This window comes from Macaca fascicularis, chromosome 8, assembly GCF_037993035.2.
Source record: "Macaca fascicularis isolate 582-1 chromosome 8, T2T-MFA8v1.1".
Lineage (NCBI taxonomy): Eukaryota > Metazoa > Chordata > Mammalia > Primates > Cercopithecidae > Macaca > Macaca fascicularis.
Genome location: NC_088382.1, coordinates 79,629,128 through 79,644,979, shown reverse-complemented (window position 1 = coordinate 79,644,979; position 15,852 = coordinate 79,629,128). Strand labels below are relative to the sequence as shown.

At 40.8% G+C, this 15,852-nt stretch overlaps 1 protein-coding gene across 4 annotated transcripts in view; it reads left to right on the top strand.

Annotated features, from left to right (window-relative positions):
* SLCO5A1 (solute carrier organic anion transporter family member 5A1) overlaps positions 1–15,852 on the top strand; it is a 154,735-nt gene that overhangs the window by 112,738 nt on the left and 26,145 nt on the right. For all 4 annotated transcript variants that reach the window (XM_045398364.3, XM_005563500.5, XM_045398363.3 and 1 more), the window contains one exon: positions 11,243–11,441. In XM_045398364.3, the coding sequence (XP_045254299.2) occupies positions 11,243–11,441 (199 nt within the window). The remainder of the gene's footprint in view (positions 1–11,242; positions 11,442–15,852) is intronic.

Genomic DNA, 15,852 nt, shown 5'->3' with positions numbered 1-15,852 from the left:
AACTAGAAACTAGGGCTGGAGCAGTGAGGGGTGAGGGAGGACTGAGTGTGATAGCTAATGGGTATGGCGTTTCTTTTTAGGGCGATGAAAATGTTCTAACATTTGAGTGATGATTGCATGTTTCTGTGAATATACGAAAAACATTAAACTGTACACTTTAAGTAGGCAAATTGTATAGTACGTGAATTATAGCTCAGAGAAGCTGTCAATTAAAAAAAAAAGAAACACAATATGTCTAATTAGTGATCTGACTCTATTTATGAAGTGGCTGCTCTGGTCTTCCCTATTCACTTGGCAGAATTAATAAGGTTTCTCAAGAGCAAAATTTCTACCTGGTCCCAGTGGGGCAAGGGGCTCTAATAGGTATAGTTCAGATGTGCAGATGTTTGTCTCAATTTTTTCCCCACATACAGAGTTTGAAAAGTCTGCTTACTTCTCCCAGGGGAAGGATAGCTTTGTCAGGGTTTTGCAGTTCTGTTATTAGTGGGCGTCATGACGATGAACTGTCTCGATGGAAAAGCTCCGGGCTGCTGGATTTGGACAACAATGGACAGAGGAGAAGTTGAAAGTTGCTGACAGAAAATGGATCTTGCCCAGAGGGCCTCCAAAGAGGGTTTTGCGCTTGGCATGGGCTGCATCTGTGGGCTTTACCTGTATGAATGGAAACCCAGTACAGAAAATTGATACCAACGTCGTTTGAGGCTTATTTTGATAGCTGAAAAAGTTAGTAAGGTATTATTGTTCTCCTGTGAAATTTCCCCCACAAAGCCCCCTACCCACCTTTCCAGTAGTTTGCTTAGAGGTTTTCACCTTCAGTTTCCCAGCACTGGGGAAAACGGAAGTAAACACTGTGATTTTTGCATTTCATCATTTCGAGTGGTTTTGGCCCTCTGTGGGTTTATCGCCTGGATGCAGAAAATTCTTTCAGGTCTGTAAGCCATAAAGGATGAAATATTAATTTGATTTGATTTTTGAATCCCTTTCATAAAACAGCTCAGCCTTCTCTTTTGTGCATTATTTCAGCCAGAGCTTTACAGAAACCCGAAATGAAAAGCATGGTTGTTTTCACTGTTGAATGTTCCTTTCTATTACCTTTCCTTCAGTGATCCCCAGACCTTGAATCCTGAGATTGGGGTTCTCATATTTCTCTCCTACTGCACAGTGTCTCCCTGTGTTGGTAAAGAGTTGAAGAAAGTGTTATTATGGGTGAATGAGATCCATTTGGCCTAAGAGGAGTTAAATACGGGCTTTATATAAATATCTCCCTGTTGAAGTCATCGACGCTAAGGTTTTTAGAAGTGTGTAATTCCTTTGAAAGCCTTTACTAAAAATTTCAGCAAGGCTACACTAGAAATTCAAGGGCATTCTCTTTTGGTTAGCTGTAAGTGGTCCCACGGGAGCCACACTATGATTGTCAGGGGGAACCTGACAGAGGAAACTGAGGCTGATAAAGTCTACTTCTGTCTCCTCTAACTGAAGTTATAGAGGGGCAAAACTTGAGACAGCTGGGGTGCAGCAGCTTGAGCTAAGCGAGCTAACCCCCCGGCTTATCTGCCTCAAGAGAATTCCTAAAAGAACTTACTGTAAGTTCTTCTACTCTGCCTAAAGACTTTGTCAGGTACTGGCAGCTTTGACTGCAACAAATGCTCAACACATGCAGGCTGCTTTTCCTAAACCTAAGTTCAAACAGGGCTTTGCTACTCCTCTTTTAAGTTTTGGCTTGAAGCTATGCTGTGAAATATGATGGCTATAAAGAAATAGTTTGTTCTCTGTCTTAAATGGCCACTGAGTTCAAAGAAAAAGGTACCTTAAATTAATTCTAGTGATACATCTTGTTCATCGTTTATGAAGGGATTGCTGAATTTTTTGCAACAGTAAGATTGAGATAAATGAAAGAGAAAGAGATATACTGTGCTTTTAAACTTTGTGGAGTCATTTATAGTTTGTGAGGATGTATACTTACTGTGCTGTCTATTCTCAGCTCAGTTAAAATTTGCTAGCTTCAAGGTTTGGGTTTTTAAACAATCTTTTTAGTTGTTTCCTTCTGATAGTAATTGATACTTACTTCCTATAGGAAAATGTTTGCAAGATACAGTGGAAGCTTAAAAGGGTAAAATTATTTATTCTGAGCAAGAGGAAAAGGTGTCTTTTGAATCATCGAGTTAGAAGCTTAGGCTTTAGAAAAGTGAAATAATCTTGAGTCAGTTTCCTTGCTCCAGAATTCTTTAGGTGTTTCTTCCTCTGTGATGTGGAGAGAATGCTGTATTCCTTCCAATCTCACACTTTTGCTGGCAAGGTGCACCATGATTTTGAGTTACTATGAAAGAAAAATGCTTCTAATTAGATTATGACATAAGGCTTGCAGACTATTGATTGTAAGACATATGTTGGGTTCAGGGCATAAAAATCCATGACATTTGAGAATTAAATGAGATACTGTATTTAGAGCAGTTATCACAGTACCTGGCATGTAATCAACATCTGTGTGTGTATGCGGTTGCTTGTGGATGCACGTGTGTGCACTTGCACACAAAAAGAAAAAGGGAGGTGGGAAGGAGGGAGAGAGAGAGAGAGAGAATGAATGAGTAAATAAATGGTACTTTCGGCCGGGCGCGGTGGCTCAAGCCTGTAATCCCAGCACTTTGGGAGGCCGAGACGGGTGGATCACGAGGTCAGGAGATCGAGACCATCCTGGCTAACACGGTGAAACCCCGTCTCTACTAAAAAATACAAAAAAAAAAAAAACCCAAAAAACTAGCCGGGCGAGGTGGCGGGCGCCTGTAGTCCCAGCTACTCGGGAGGCTGAGGCAGGAGAATGGCGTGGACCCGGGAGGCAGAGCTTGCAGTGAGCTGAGATCCGGCCACTGCATTCCAGCCTGGGAGACAGAGCGAGACTCCGTCTCAAAAAAAAAAAAAAAAAAAAAAAAAAAAATAATAATAATAATAAATGGTACTTTCTTCTTTTCTAGGTACTCATTCTGCTTTCTTGTCCCTCCCGTGTGCCCAGCCAGGCAACAGGAGAATCCACATGTCATAATGGCTTACAATGATATTCCTTATTTATTGATAGTCTTATGTTTGCAAGCCATTTATTTTCAACAGAACTTAAGAAAACTTTGGACATGGAAAACACAGAAGGGCAGTGAAACTAGAGCAAAGAAATGACAATGTTTAATATTCTGAGAGTCTGTCTGTATTAATTTAATTCACCATGGTAGGACATTCTGCACCACTGTAATTTCACAATAGATAAGAGGTTTCAGAGACTGATATTGTCCTCTGCATTTCCTTTGATGGCTTGGCAGTTTAATAAGCTTTTGCTAATAATGTTCAATTCAGAATCTTGGTAAAAGTGAGATTTTTCAGGCATCAATCTAGATATTTAGTGCTTATCAGTTTTAAACTGATTTTAGCAATTTATTTTAACCTCAAGTTAGATCTTAGATTCTCTATTTGTAAAATGGGATACAACCTAGTTCCAGGAATAATTGAAAACAGAAATTAATGAGTAAATCACTTGAAGATTTTATATAATAAATTAAAAGTTATATAAGATTTTATATAATAAGTTCAAAATGAATGTTTGTTCTTTCATCCAAACACACACTAGGCATTGGTCAGTGCTAAATAAATAGGAAGATGCTAAAATACAGACAAGAACCTTAAAGAAAGATAACAGAAAGACAGAGAATAAACACAATAGGAGTAGCGAGTGTGATGACAGGGGCTAGCCCTGGGTACCATAAAAGCACATTGTTGTTGTCTTAACAATAGCAACGACAGCACAATTGAAGCTCCCTGAACCTATGATACATTCTTGATAATGAATGGGTTGCCTAATTTTGTTCTCTCCTTAGGTTTAGGTTTTCCTGTGCTCCAAATCATGCTTTAAGCTTATGTATATTTTCTGTGTCTATTTACAATACCAATTGGCAAGAATTGGAGCGAAAGAGGAAAAATGCAGTCATTAGCTTTTATATTTGGTAATTAAATAAATATTATGTTTTCATAAAGACCCTTCAGCTCCATGCAGCCACAAAAGGAAAGCAATATTGGGATCCAGAATAAAAACGTCAAAATCTAATGTTGCGGCATAATAGTGCTTGACAGAGAAAGAAAGAAAGTAGGACAATTAATGTCTATTTGCTTGGATAAATGAGTAGATAAAAGATTTCCAGCTGGAAAGCAGCAGGATATTCCCAGACCTTGTATGAGCAAAGCAGAATCTTCTGCGTTGTCAGCACTTAATGTTGCAGTGAGTTCTTTAGATTCAGATAAAAGACATGCTGCTAAATATCTAACAGAGGTTTATGTGTTAGGAGCACATAGTAAGTAAATATCAAGGTTTGTATATTTAAAGAACATGTAGAGGTTTATGTTGGGCCACTAATAGATTGCCTCAATTCAATTCTATAGATTAAATAGCATATAAGAATTTGCCTGATTATAATTCCAACATATGTGTGCAAATTTAAACCCATAATGTTAGGCAGATAATGAAGTTCATACTTGTTAAAACGATGATGATGATGGCCAGCATTTATTGAGTGTATGCTGTTGGTCAGACACTGTTCTAAGCCTTTCACGGGTCTTAATTCATTTAATCCTAACAATCCAATGAAGAAGATACTATTATAATCCACATTTCAGTGAAGAGAAAATCCGAGGCCTGGAAATGTTCAGTAACTTGCCTGAAGACATGCAACTTCTAAGTGGCTGAGCTGAGATTTGAACTCAGGGGATCTGGCTGCCTCTTGAACATAAGGAGTTGCGTTGGGCTCTCTCCTCTACGGCTGGCACCTAGGGCCTCGGGTGCCTGGGCTTGGTGCAGGCATTCCCATCTTCCCACACTGTGTCCCCCTTGTCCTCCCCACCGAACGTATGGAAGTGTCCTTGGGTATCCATCCGTTGATGGCCTTTTCCCCACCTGCTTCTCATCTGCGCTCCCTAGGTCTTGGCCATTAGAGGGCGCGTGGAGCAGGAACTCGCAGGTCCCTCCGAGGCTGGGAACCGGGCAGGGTCAGGGGCAGAGGCGCAGAGAGGTGAGGGGCGCAGAGAGGTGAGGGGCGCAGAGAGGTGAGGGGCGCAGAGAGGTGAGGGGCGCAGAGGTGAGAGGCGCAGCGGAGGGGCGAGCTGAGACTCTTTGGGGCCCGGGGACAGAGGGAAGGGTAGGGGGGCACCAGCCAGGGACGTGAATTTGAGCTCAGACAGGGCTAGCGGCAGGACCGGCAGGACCGTAACTTCTGCCAGGAGAACCCATCATTTACATTTATTTTTTCCACCCCCAGTAGGGAGTGGGCAGGCGGGGAGGCCTGGATGTCGCGTGGTTGCGGATGGAGAAACTGACTCCCAGCCCCTCCATAAGCTCACCGGTAACTACTAGAGCTGTACCTGGAGCCAGCGGCTTTGAGTAGGGGGAAGTAAGAAGGCTCTGAACTGTCCGATCCCATCCCCGCTGCTCGACCCAAGACGCGTATAATTCTCCAAAGCAAACTTTGGATCTTTCTCTGACTGGAGATCCAAGCAATGTCCATATTCGCGTAAATAAGTGGTCAGATTGTTTTGTTTTGATAGTGCAGCGAGATGCAGATGACGGAGGCGCCGAAGAACATTTTCAAGGGTCTTCACTCTGTTTAATGTGCCCTCATATTTACTGATGACAAATGTTCTGTGTTTGAGAGTCTAATGCTAACTAGGATGCATAATCAAATAAATTATACTGCTTTTTAATTATGACTCAGCTACCAGCATGGAGATCTGTTGTTATCCTGAGGCTGTAGTACAGTGTCTGAGACTCCGTAATTGCTTAGTTGAAATGGAAATTTTATGAATAAAACGTTTTCATTCTAAAGGTAAATTAATCACATTGATAGCATGTATACGTTTGCTTCGGGGGGAGGGTACTTTATTCGCCAGCTCATCTCACCCCAGAGCTCTGGATAAGATTCCAGGGACTTGTTGGGTGTAAGAGGCAGCTGTGATAATGTGGGCTCAGCGTGGGGCTGGGAACAGAAAACGTCAGTTTCCATCCAAACTCCCCTTTTTGTGCTGCGCACTGTAGAGCAGGTCACTTCCCTGAGCCTTCAATCTCCTCATCTGTAAATGGGCCATGCGGGTCGGTCGCGGTGGCTCACTCCTGTAATCCCAGCACTTTGGAAGGCCGAAGTGGGTGGATCACCTGAGGTCAGGAGTTCGAGAACAGCCTGGCCAATATGGTGAAATGCCATCCCTACTAAAAATACAAAAATTAGCTAGTCAGGTTTGGTGACCAGCACCTATAATCCTAGCTACTTGAGAGACTGAGGCAGGGGAATCACTTGAACCTGGGAGGCAGAGGTTTCAGTGAGCTGAGATCACACCACTGCACTCTACCCTGGGCAACAAGAGTGAAATTCTGTCTTAAAAAAAAAAAAAAAAAAAAAAGCCATTGCCGATTTCATAGGACTCTGGTGAGGATTAAAGGATGAACACTGGCTGCCAGGCAAAACTGACTTTAAGTTAAGCTCAATCTTCCTCTGCTTCTTTTTACGGGTTGTTGAACATGCAGGAGCATGCAACCATGCACGTGAATGCAGCTGCAGACTTCTGGTGTCCAATATAGTCTGGATCTGTAGTACTGTCTTTTACATATTCTTAGTAGTGCTGCCTTCACTTTCCTACCATGGTTTTTCCAACCCTTGGCCACATTTAAAGTTCTCAATATCTCTTCCTTCTAAGAGGTGGTTTTGTTTTCAATCGTACAGAAAAAAAAAAAACCCAACAAAAATCAAAGCTATAAAAAAATGAAACTGCAGCATGTTATGAATTCTAGGAGGAAAAACGTCTGCAATGAAATATGCCAGAATGCAATCAGTGGATTTTTGTTCCTTCCTACTTTGCTGTTTTCCTTCCTACTTTTCTATATTTTTCAACTGTTTCGTTAAAATATGTATTACATTATGTTTACAAAATAATGGAAAAATAAAACAGAAAAACTAACATTGTAAAGCTACTACTCATCCACGGATTTATCCCCTGTTCTAGCCCAGAGGAGGGAGTCTGTCTCCCCCATTCATGGCTAAGTTGATTATCTGTGCTATTAATTCTATATTATCCTGACTTCTCAAGGATCTTGCATTGTCATTAGCTGAACTTTCCCCTCCACATTCAACCATTCATTCTCTTTTTAGTTTATTTTCCTCAGTATATAAATATGCTTGAGTCCTCTCTGCATCCTAGCAAACAGATACAACCCTCCAAACCCCAACCCTACCTTGGTCCCAGTCTAATTCTAGACCCATATCCATTCTTCCTTTTACATGCAAAGTTCTAGAAAGAGCTGACTGGGTTTCTCAAACTCTAGGGCCTCATAACTGACTACTCAGCCCATCACAGTCTGGTTTCCACTTGTGTGACACTCTTAAAATTGCTCTTGTCAGAGGTCCAGTGACACATTGTCTCACTTCAGTCTTTCTTACTGGACTTCTCTAATGCACTTGATACTGTTGTCTATTTTCTCCTTGAAACTCTCTCCTTGGTTTCTTGGTTTTCTTTTCTTTTCGTTTTTCTTTTGTTTTTTTTTGGGATGGAGTCTCACTCTGTCACCCAGGCTGGAGTGCCATGGTGCAGTCTCAGCTCACTGCAACCTCTGCCTTTTGGGATCAAGCAATAATTCTCCTGCCTCAGCCTCCGGAGTAACTGAGATTACAGGCATGCACCACCAAGCCCCACTGATTTTTGTATTTTTAGTAGAGCGGGGTTTCTTCATGTTGGTCAGGCTGGTCTCGAACTCCTGACCTCAAATGATCTGCCTGCCTCAGCCTCCCAAAGTGTTGGGATTATAGGCATGAGCCACCATGCCTGTTCTCTCTCCTTGGTTTTCTATGGCACAGTTGTAATGGTAATAACTACAATTTTTTTTTTTTTTTTGAAACAGAGTCTCACCTTGTTGCCCAGTCTGGAGTGTAATGGCGCATCTTGGCTTACTGCAACCTCTGTCTCCTGGGTTCAAGCCATTCTCCTGCCTCAGCTTCCCAAGTAGTTGGGATTACAGGCACCCACCATCTTGCCTGGCTAATTAATAGCTACAATTTATATTATGTACCAAATACTATGTACTGTGTCTACTTATAGATAGTTCCTGTAATCTTCATTCTAAGGCTAAGGTAAAAGGAATACATCTCCATGACAAGGCAAAGAACCCTGAGTTAGAAGGTTTAGGAAGCCTGCATGATTACATGGCTACAAAAAATAGAGTGAGGATTTGAACTCCAGTCTTTCTGAATCCAAAATCCAAGTTTTTCTGGCTTCTGACATTTTTGTTTCCCACATTTCCTCCAGCCTCTGTGGCTGTCCATTTTCAACTTGCTATGTGGGCTTACCTTTTTATGATACCCCATTAACATTGGCACTCTTCTGGATGTTGGATGTTAGTTTGGGCTCTTTTGCTTTCTTACTCTGCACCATCTTGTTGGAGCATCTCATTTATGCCATGAATTCATCTCCTGGCTATAAATCCCCCAGACAGCTCTTTTTTGATCTTGCAGCCCACAGACACACTGGGTGAGGCATTTCACCTGATTGTTCCTCAGGCCCTTCACAATCAACAAGTCTACAATGGGGGCCATTGAGCTGCTCTACTCACACATTTCCTCCTCATATTCCAGATTTCTTCCTTCATCTGGTGTTATGTAGTCATCCTTCCTCTCTCCCTGTCCTTATCTAATTTATTGGGCCATCTTTGTAGGGCCCTACTGTGGCTCACAAGGACCTTTGCAGTCATCCCCCTGACCACTTCTCTGACTTGAGTTTTGACCCCATCTAAGCTGTCTTGCATGTCGTTTCAAGATTGATCTTTGTAATACAGAGCTTCCATCCTGTCAACCGCAGCTCAGAATTCTTCAGCGGCCTCCATGATCAGAAATACAACCTGAGCTCCTTTCCGTGATCTTTCATGGTCTCTGTTTTCCCTAACTCTCTTCTCCAGGTCTTTCCACCTCCCAGCTGCTTCCTTTCCATACTCAATATTTTGTATTGCATTGAATCCTCAATTTCATTATTTCATGCCTCTGTGCATGTATTTTCTTTGTGCAGATATTTTCTTTGTGTAGGATAGTCTCTGTGCTGGTCCTTTGGGCAGATTCTGTCTCACCTATTGAGAGTCAACTCAAATACTGCCACTTGTGTGAAACCCTCCCAGATTTCATTCAGGGAAGACTCTCTCCCTGCACTTCGTATAATTATTTTATTGTATTCTAATTTCTATTAAGTTGTTTGTTTCTCTTTTAGATTGTAAGGTTCTTGGGGGCAGGCACCATAATGATTTCTTTATTTTATTTTTTTGAGATGGAGTCTCACTCTGTCACCCAGACTGGAATGCAGCGGCACGATCTTGGCTTACTGCAACCTCTGCCTCCAGGGTTCAGTCAAGCGATTCTCCTGTCTCAGCCTCCTCAGTAGCTGGGATTACAGGTGTGCACCACCAAACCTGGCTAATTTTTGTAGTTTTAGTAGAGACATGGTTTTGCCATGTTAGCCAGGCTGGTCTCAAACTCCTGACCTGAACTGATCTGCCAACCTCAGCCTCCCAAAGTGCTGGGATTACAGGTGTGAGCCACCACATCTGGCCAATTTCTTTATTTTTTTACAATGAAAAATAACTTACCCAGAAGTACATTAAACATAATTTAGAAATTATTATAAAGTGAACACAGTGTAACTGTCTTAGTCCATTCAGGTAACTGTAACAAAATTACCATAGACTGGGTGAATGCTAAACAACAGAAATTTGTTTCTCACAGTTCTGGAGGTTGGGAAGTCCAATAACAAGGCCCTGGCCCTGTGTGATGAAGGAGGGCCCAATTTCTCATAGAAGGCTGTCTTCTCACATGTGACCTCCCACCATGTAACTTCACATGGAAAGGTGAGGTAGCTCTTTCAGGCCTCTTTTATAACGGCACGAATCCCATTCATCAGGCCTCCCACTCCTGTGACCTAATCACCTTCCAAAGGTCCCACCTCCTAATCACCTTGGGGATTAGGATTTCATCATGTGAACTTTTTGGGGACACAAACATTCAGACCACAGCAGTAACTATTACCCAGGTCATGGCAAGAAGTATTTTCAGCACCAGAGGAACCTCCTGCATCCCTTCCTGATACCATGAATCCCTATACTATCTTGGCTTTTGTGTTAATTACTCCTGGTTTTTCTTCATAGTTGTACTACCTGTTTGCGCATTCCCAGACAATGCTGTTAATTTTACAAGTTGTTGAACTTCATACCAACGTAGTCATGTCATGTGCATTCTGTTGCATTTAGTTCCTTCTGTTCATCATTGTCTTTGTATAATTCATCATACAAAGCTGTATGTAGCTATGTTTCTTTCCATTTAATGAGTGTATAGAGGCACTCCTTTATATAGATATACTATACATGATATATTTATTAATGGACATTTGGTTTATTTCCAGTTTTTTACTATTACAATGCTTCAAATATCTTGTCCACTTCTTTTGGTACCCACGTGCACAAGTTTTTTCAGGGTATAGATTCAAGAATGGAATTGATTGCCACAGGGTGTGTATATCTTCAACTCTACCAGATAATGCCAAACTGTTTTTCAAAGTGAGTGTTGAGATTTACATCCTGCCAATGTGTTGAGAGTTCCCATTACGTTCCATCTTTAACGTGTGGTATTGTTAGACTTTACAATTTTCACCAACATGATTGGTGTGTAGTGGTATTTCACTGTGGTTTTCAAATTAAAAAAATTATTTTATACATTACATTCATACATATTTATGAGGTACACGTGGAATGTTGTGACATGCATAGAATGTGTAATGATCAAATTGGGGTATTTAGGGTACCTGTCGCCTGAGTATTTATCATTTCTATGTTAGGTGCATCATCTGTATTTCCTTCTGTATAATGAGGTTGACCCCCTTTCACGTGTTTATTGTTTGTCTGGATTTTGTCTTTGGTGGAGAACTTACTCAAGTTTTATTCACTTTTGTAATGGGTTGCTTGTCTTTATTTTATTGCTGTATAAAAGTTTTTATTGAAATCTGGATGTGAGTCCATTGTTGATTGTATGTGTTGAAAATAATATTATACTATAAAATCACACACAATGAAGATGTATTGATTACAGTAATTTTTGATTCTTTACCTTAGTACTACTGAGCAAGAGACAGAATAGATAAGATGAATAATAGTGTACACGAGTTCAAATTAATCCTCTCCTTCTCTTCTCCCCAGGGGTTATTATAGTTCCCAGTGCTGGTGTTGGTATTGTCCTCGGAGGCTACATTATCAAAAAATTGAAACTTGGTGCCAGAGAATCTGCAAAACTAGCAATGATCTGCAGTGGTGTGTCTTTACTGTGTTTTTCAACCCTATTTATTGTTGGATGTGAAAGCATTAATCTAGGGGGCATAAACATCCCTTATACAACAGGGTAAGTACCTCTTAAGAACCGCGTCGTATCTGCACGATGGAGGTGCAAAGCCCCATGGTGTTTGTGCATCTGCAGTCAGACTCGCACCCCTCCCTCCAAGCTGTTCTCCCTGTGTGTTCTCTGTGTGCTCTGCCTCTCCAAGTGGAGCATGCACTCCTGCAGAGCAGAAGCCAGGGTCTCCTCTTCCTCTGTGCCCCTTCTGACCCTCACAGAGGGACTTTCATAGCATTTTAATTACATCAGATGAGGATGAAATGCTCATTGGATTAATGAAAATTGTTCAGTTTTTATTGTAATGTTTTGAATGGGGAATGTGTTTCTGTAGCTCAAAAACATAAAATTCAATGGAAATACAAGGTACGTTGAAACCTCTTGCTCTTACTCAAGTCCTCCATCCACCTAGCTCTTCCCATTCCTCCAACCGAAGATGAAACAGGTAACCCCTTTCATTCATTTTTTGCATATCCTTCCAAGGCTTCTTTATTGAAGACACTGTGGATATGCATTTTCAATTGTCCCTCTTTTGTATCTAAAATAGAGCATTCATACATGCTTTGCTGAGCTTTTAAAAAATGGAACAATATAGCTTGGAGATCTTTCTGTATTGGTAGTAACAATCTGAAGCATAACTCCCCTTTACCATGACTGTATTGCAGGCTGAGCATTCTCTTAAGTGCTTGACATATGTTAATCCATGAATCCTCTCAATAACCCTATCAGATAGGTGCTGTTATCATCCTGAGTTTAGAGATAGCAAAACGGAGGTACCGATCACATGTAACCAGTGGACTGCCGACAAATGTTTAAATGGCTCTCTAAAAAAGGCTCATGGTCGGTGCAGTGGCCCAGACCTGTAACCCCAGCACTTAGGGGAGGCTGAGGCAGGAGGATAACTTGAGACCAGGAGTTCAAGACTAGCCTGGGTAACATAGTGGTAACCCATTTATACAAAAAGTAAAAAGTAAACAAAAGCCTTGATTTGTAGCATTTGTCAATTCTGAGATGTAAATACACCCCTGTGGATGATTTCACGTCATCAACTTGTCAACCCTGAACACTGAGTTGGGAGGAGGTGCTCAGTCACACACCATTGTATAATGTTTCTATCATACAGGTGGAATAGACTTAAATAGCCTAGACAACAGCATAGATAATAGTAAAATAATTAGAAGGTGATGAATTTTACGTATTTATTATCCTTGTCTTTAATATCATTTAATTATATGTTTATATAATTTAATTTTTAAAAATAGTTGTGTTAAACAAACAATTGACAAAATCCCTTAGAATTTCACAGTAGAATCTTGTCATCCAGGGTGGCTGCCTCCAGTGTGGCACTGCCCAGAACCCAAGACTTAACCTCAAGCAATCTGGCTACAGTGTCTGTGCCCATAAGTACTACCTTTAACCACTGCATAGCGTTCCATTATATTCCACTTTGTGTTTAACCTGCCCCCATTTGGTGGGCAGTGGGTTGTTCCTAATCTTTAATTGTATTTATTTATTTATTTATCTATATATTTATAGACATGGTCTCACTATGTCTATGTCTCACTATGTTGCCCAGACTGGTCTCGAACTCCTGGTCACAAGTGAGCCTGCTGTCTCAGCCTCCCAGATAGCTGGGATTATGGGCACATGGCACCGTGCCCAGTTAATTTTTAGTTGTTAAAAGCAATGCTGCAATAAATAACTTCAAGGCATTTATCACTTCTCTTGTGTGCTCTGTATGTACAGGATAAATTCTCAGAAGTGAGATTGAATAAATAGTACCAAATTACCTCCACAGGTATTGTACCAATTTTTGCCCTCACCAGCAATGGATATGAGTGCTGTTTTCCTCACAGCCTCACCAAAAGAAGGTGGAAAGCTCTTCTGTGAGAGTTATGAAAACCTTAACTTTTATTTCTTTTCTTTTTTCTTTTCTTTTTGAAACAGAGTCTCTGTGTCCCCCAGACTGGAGTGTAATGGTGTACTCATGGCTCACTGCAGCCTCCACCTCCCAGGTTCCAGGGATCCTCTATCCTCAGTCTCCCGAGTAGAGAGGGTCTCCAGGCATGCACCACCATGTCTGGCTAAGTTTTTGTATTTTTTGTAGAGACGAGGTCTTACTTTGTTGCCCACGCTGGTCTCAAACTCCTGAGCTCAAATGATCCTCCCGCCCCAACTTCCCAAAGTGCTGGGATTACAGGCGTGAGCCACTGTGCCCAGCCAACCTTTACTTCTTAACTACATGTATTTTTGTTAGGATCTGCTCATTTAACAGAGCTTCATTGTCCAAGTTTTGGTGCTTGGTGCCAAGAAACACTTCTGTTTCCTTTTGTTTCTCAGTGGAGTTTTATGTTATAAAATGTTCCACTTTGCATTTGAATAACAAAAGCTTTGATTTCCTCTAGCCAATTTAGAATGTTTGGGGGTGAGGAGAAGGAATAACAAATCAGAGTTTATTTAGATTACAGAGTACTGTGCCATCTTTTGTCCTGGGGGTTATTTTTTCTACCAGAAGACATCGGTGTGTGTATGTGTAAGATGCGTGCACTGGGTATGTGGCTTCTTGATAGTGCCTAATAGGATGGCACAAAAAATAAAGTCTTGAAAAATAGACAAGCAGTATAGAATAAGAACTCAGGTTCTGAAGTGGAATTAGAATTTGGATCTTGACTCTGCTTGGCTGGTTGCTTAACACTAAACCTCAATATCTACCTCTGTAAATTGGGATGATGTTAGCAACAATCTTAGAAGGTTGTGGGCAAGGGTTATGTATGTAACATGTGTAAAGCTCTCAGCTAATGTGAGGCACTGAAGGCTAGCTCTTGTCATTAGTCATCACTAATAAATTAAGAATAATTTCTATTTCTATCAAATTATTTTTTTATTAAAATTAGAGAACATAAATAGAATTAAAAAGTTCATAACAAAAACACAGCAGTCTTATGACTAACTCTGATTTGCAGGGGCAATAATTTTAAATCTTTTTAGCTGTTTCTTTTGCAATGTATCTCTGTATTTTTCAGAAATACTATATAAATTAATCAAACCAAGGTATTATTTGTGACTTCCTAGCTTGGCAAATGAGGAGCTTCACTTTACAAATTGTGGTCAAATCCTTTCTTGGTATTTTCATGTTAAATTTATGACATATGTATTGTCAATGAAAAGAGTCAAACTCTGTAAAATATTTGAAGAGATTTATTCTGAGCCAAATATGAATGACCGTGGCCTGGGACACAGCCCTCAGGAGGTCCTGAGAACATGTGCCCAAGGAGGTTGGGGTACAGCTTGGTTTTATACATTTTAGGGAGACATGAGACTTCAATGAAATACATTTAAGAAGTACATTGGTTTGGTCCAGAAAAGCGGGACAACTCGAAGCAGGGGCCTCCAGCTTATAGGTAGATTAAAAAATTTCCCGGATGACAATTGGTTGAGTTTATCTGAAGACCTGGGATCCATAGGAAGGAATGTCTGGGTTGAGATGAAGGACTGTGGGGACCCAAGTTCTTATTTGCAGAGGAAGCCTTCCAGAAGCAGGCTTCAGAGAGAATAGGCTGTGAAATGTTTCTTATCAGACTTCAAGTTTGTGTTGATGTTAATGTTGTAGAGGTATAATGAGGCATGCCAGATTCCCCACTTCCCATCCTGGTCTGAACTGGTATCTCAGGTTAAATTTTAAAAGAGCCCTGGCTGAGGAGGAAGTCCATTCAGTTCATTGGGGGGCCTTAGAATTTTATTTTTGGTTTACAGTATCATGATTAGATTTCCTTATTTGTGTAACACTGATTTTCTGGAATTAATTTCCTGGAATTAATAATTACCTTATTTTCATTTACTTTGTTTTCTTTGAATCTGCATCTAGTTTCCCACACCCTCTGAGAGCTCAAAAAATATCTCAACATGACCTTCCACCTAGTTGATAAGCTCATGGTTCCATTTGCCCACTCCTTGGAGTCATCTATGCAGGACCCACAGTCCCCCTACTCTCATCTGGACACAATGTTTCTGGACTGGCTGCCCGGCTGTCATCCTGAGAATTCCTTTGCCTCTCTCTGTATTGATCCTTTGTTTTTTGGACTCTGTGGAGTCCTCTTTTTTGATTTACTCCCTCATTTTGATGGAGCACATCCTCCAGTAGCTACAAAAAAGCTGTATAGGCTGTAACTTTGTTTTTTTGGGAGACTTTTTTATTATATATATTGATAAATATTATATATAGACATATACACACACATACACACTGTTACATTTGATTGCCAATTTGGCTGAAATTTTGGATGAGTCATTTTTACTCAGAGTTTTGAAGTTTTTGCCCCATTGTCATCTAATTTCTAATGCTCTTGTTGGAAGTCTGGCTTTTCTTTTTCCCAATGCTTTGTAGGAGATGTATTTTTCCTTCCTGGGAGCTTCCTTTTAT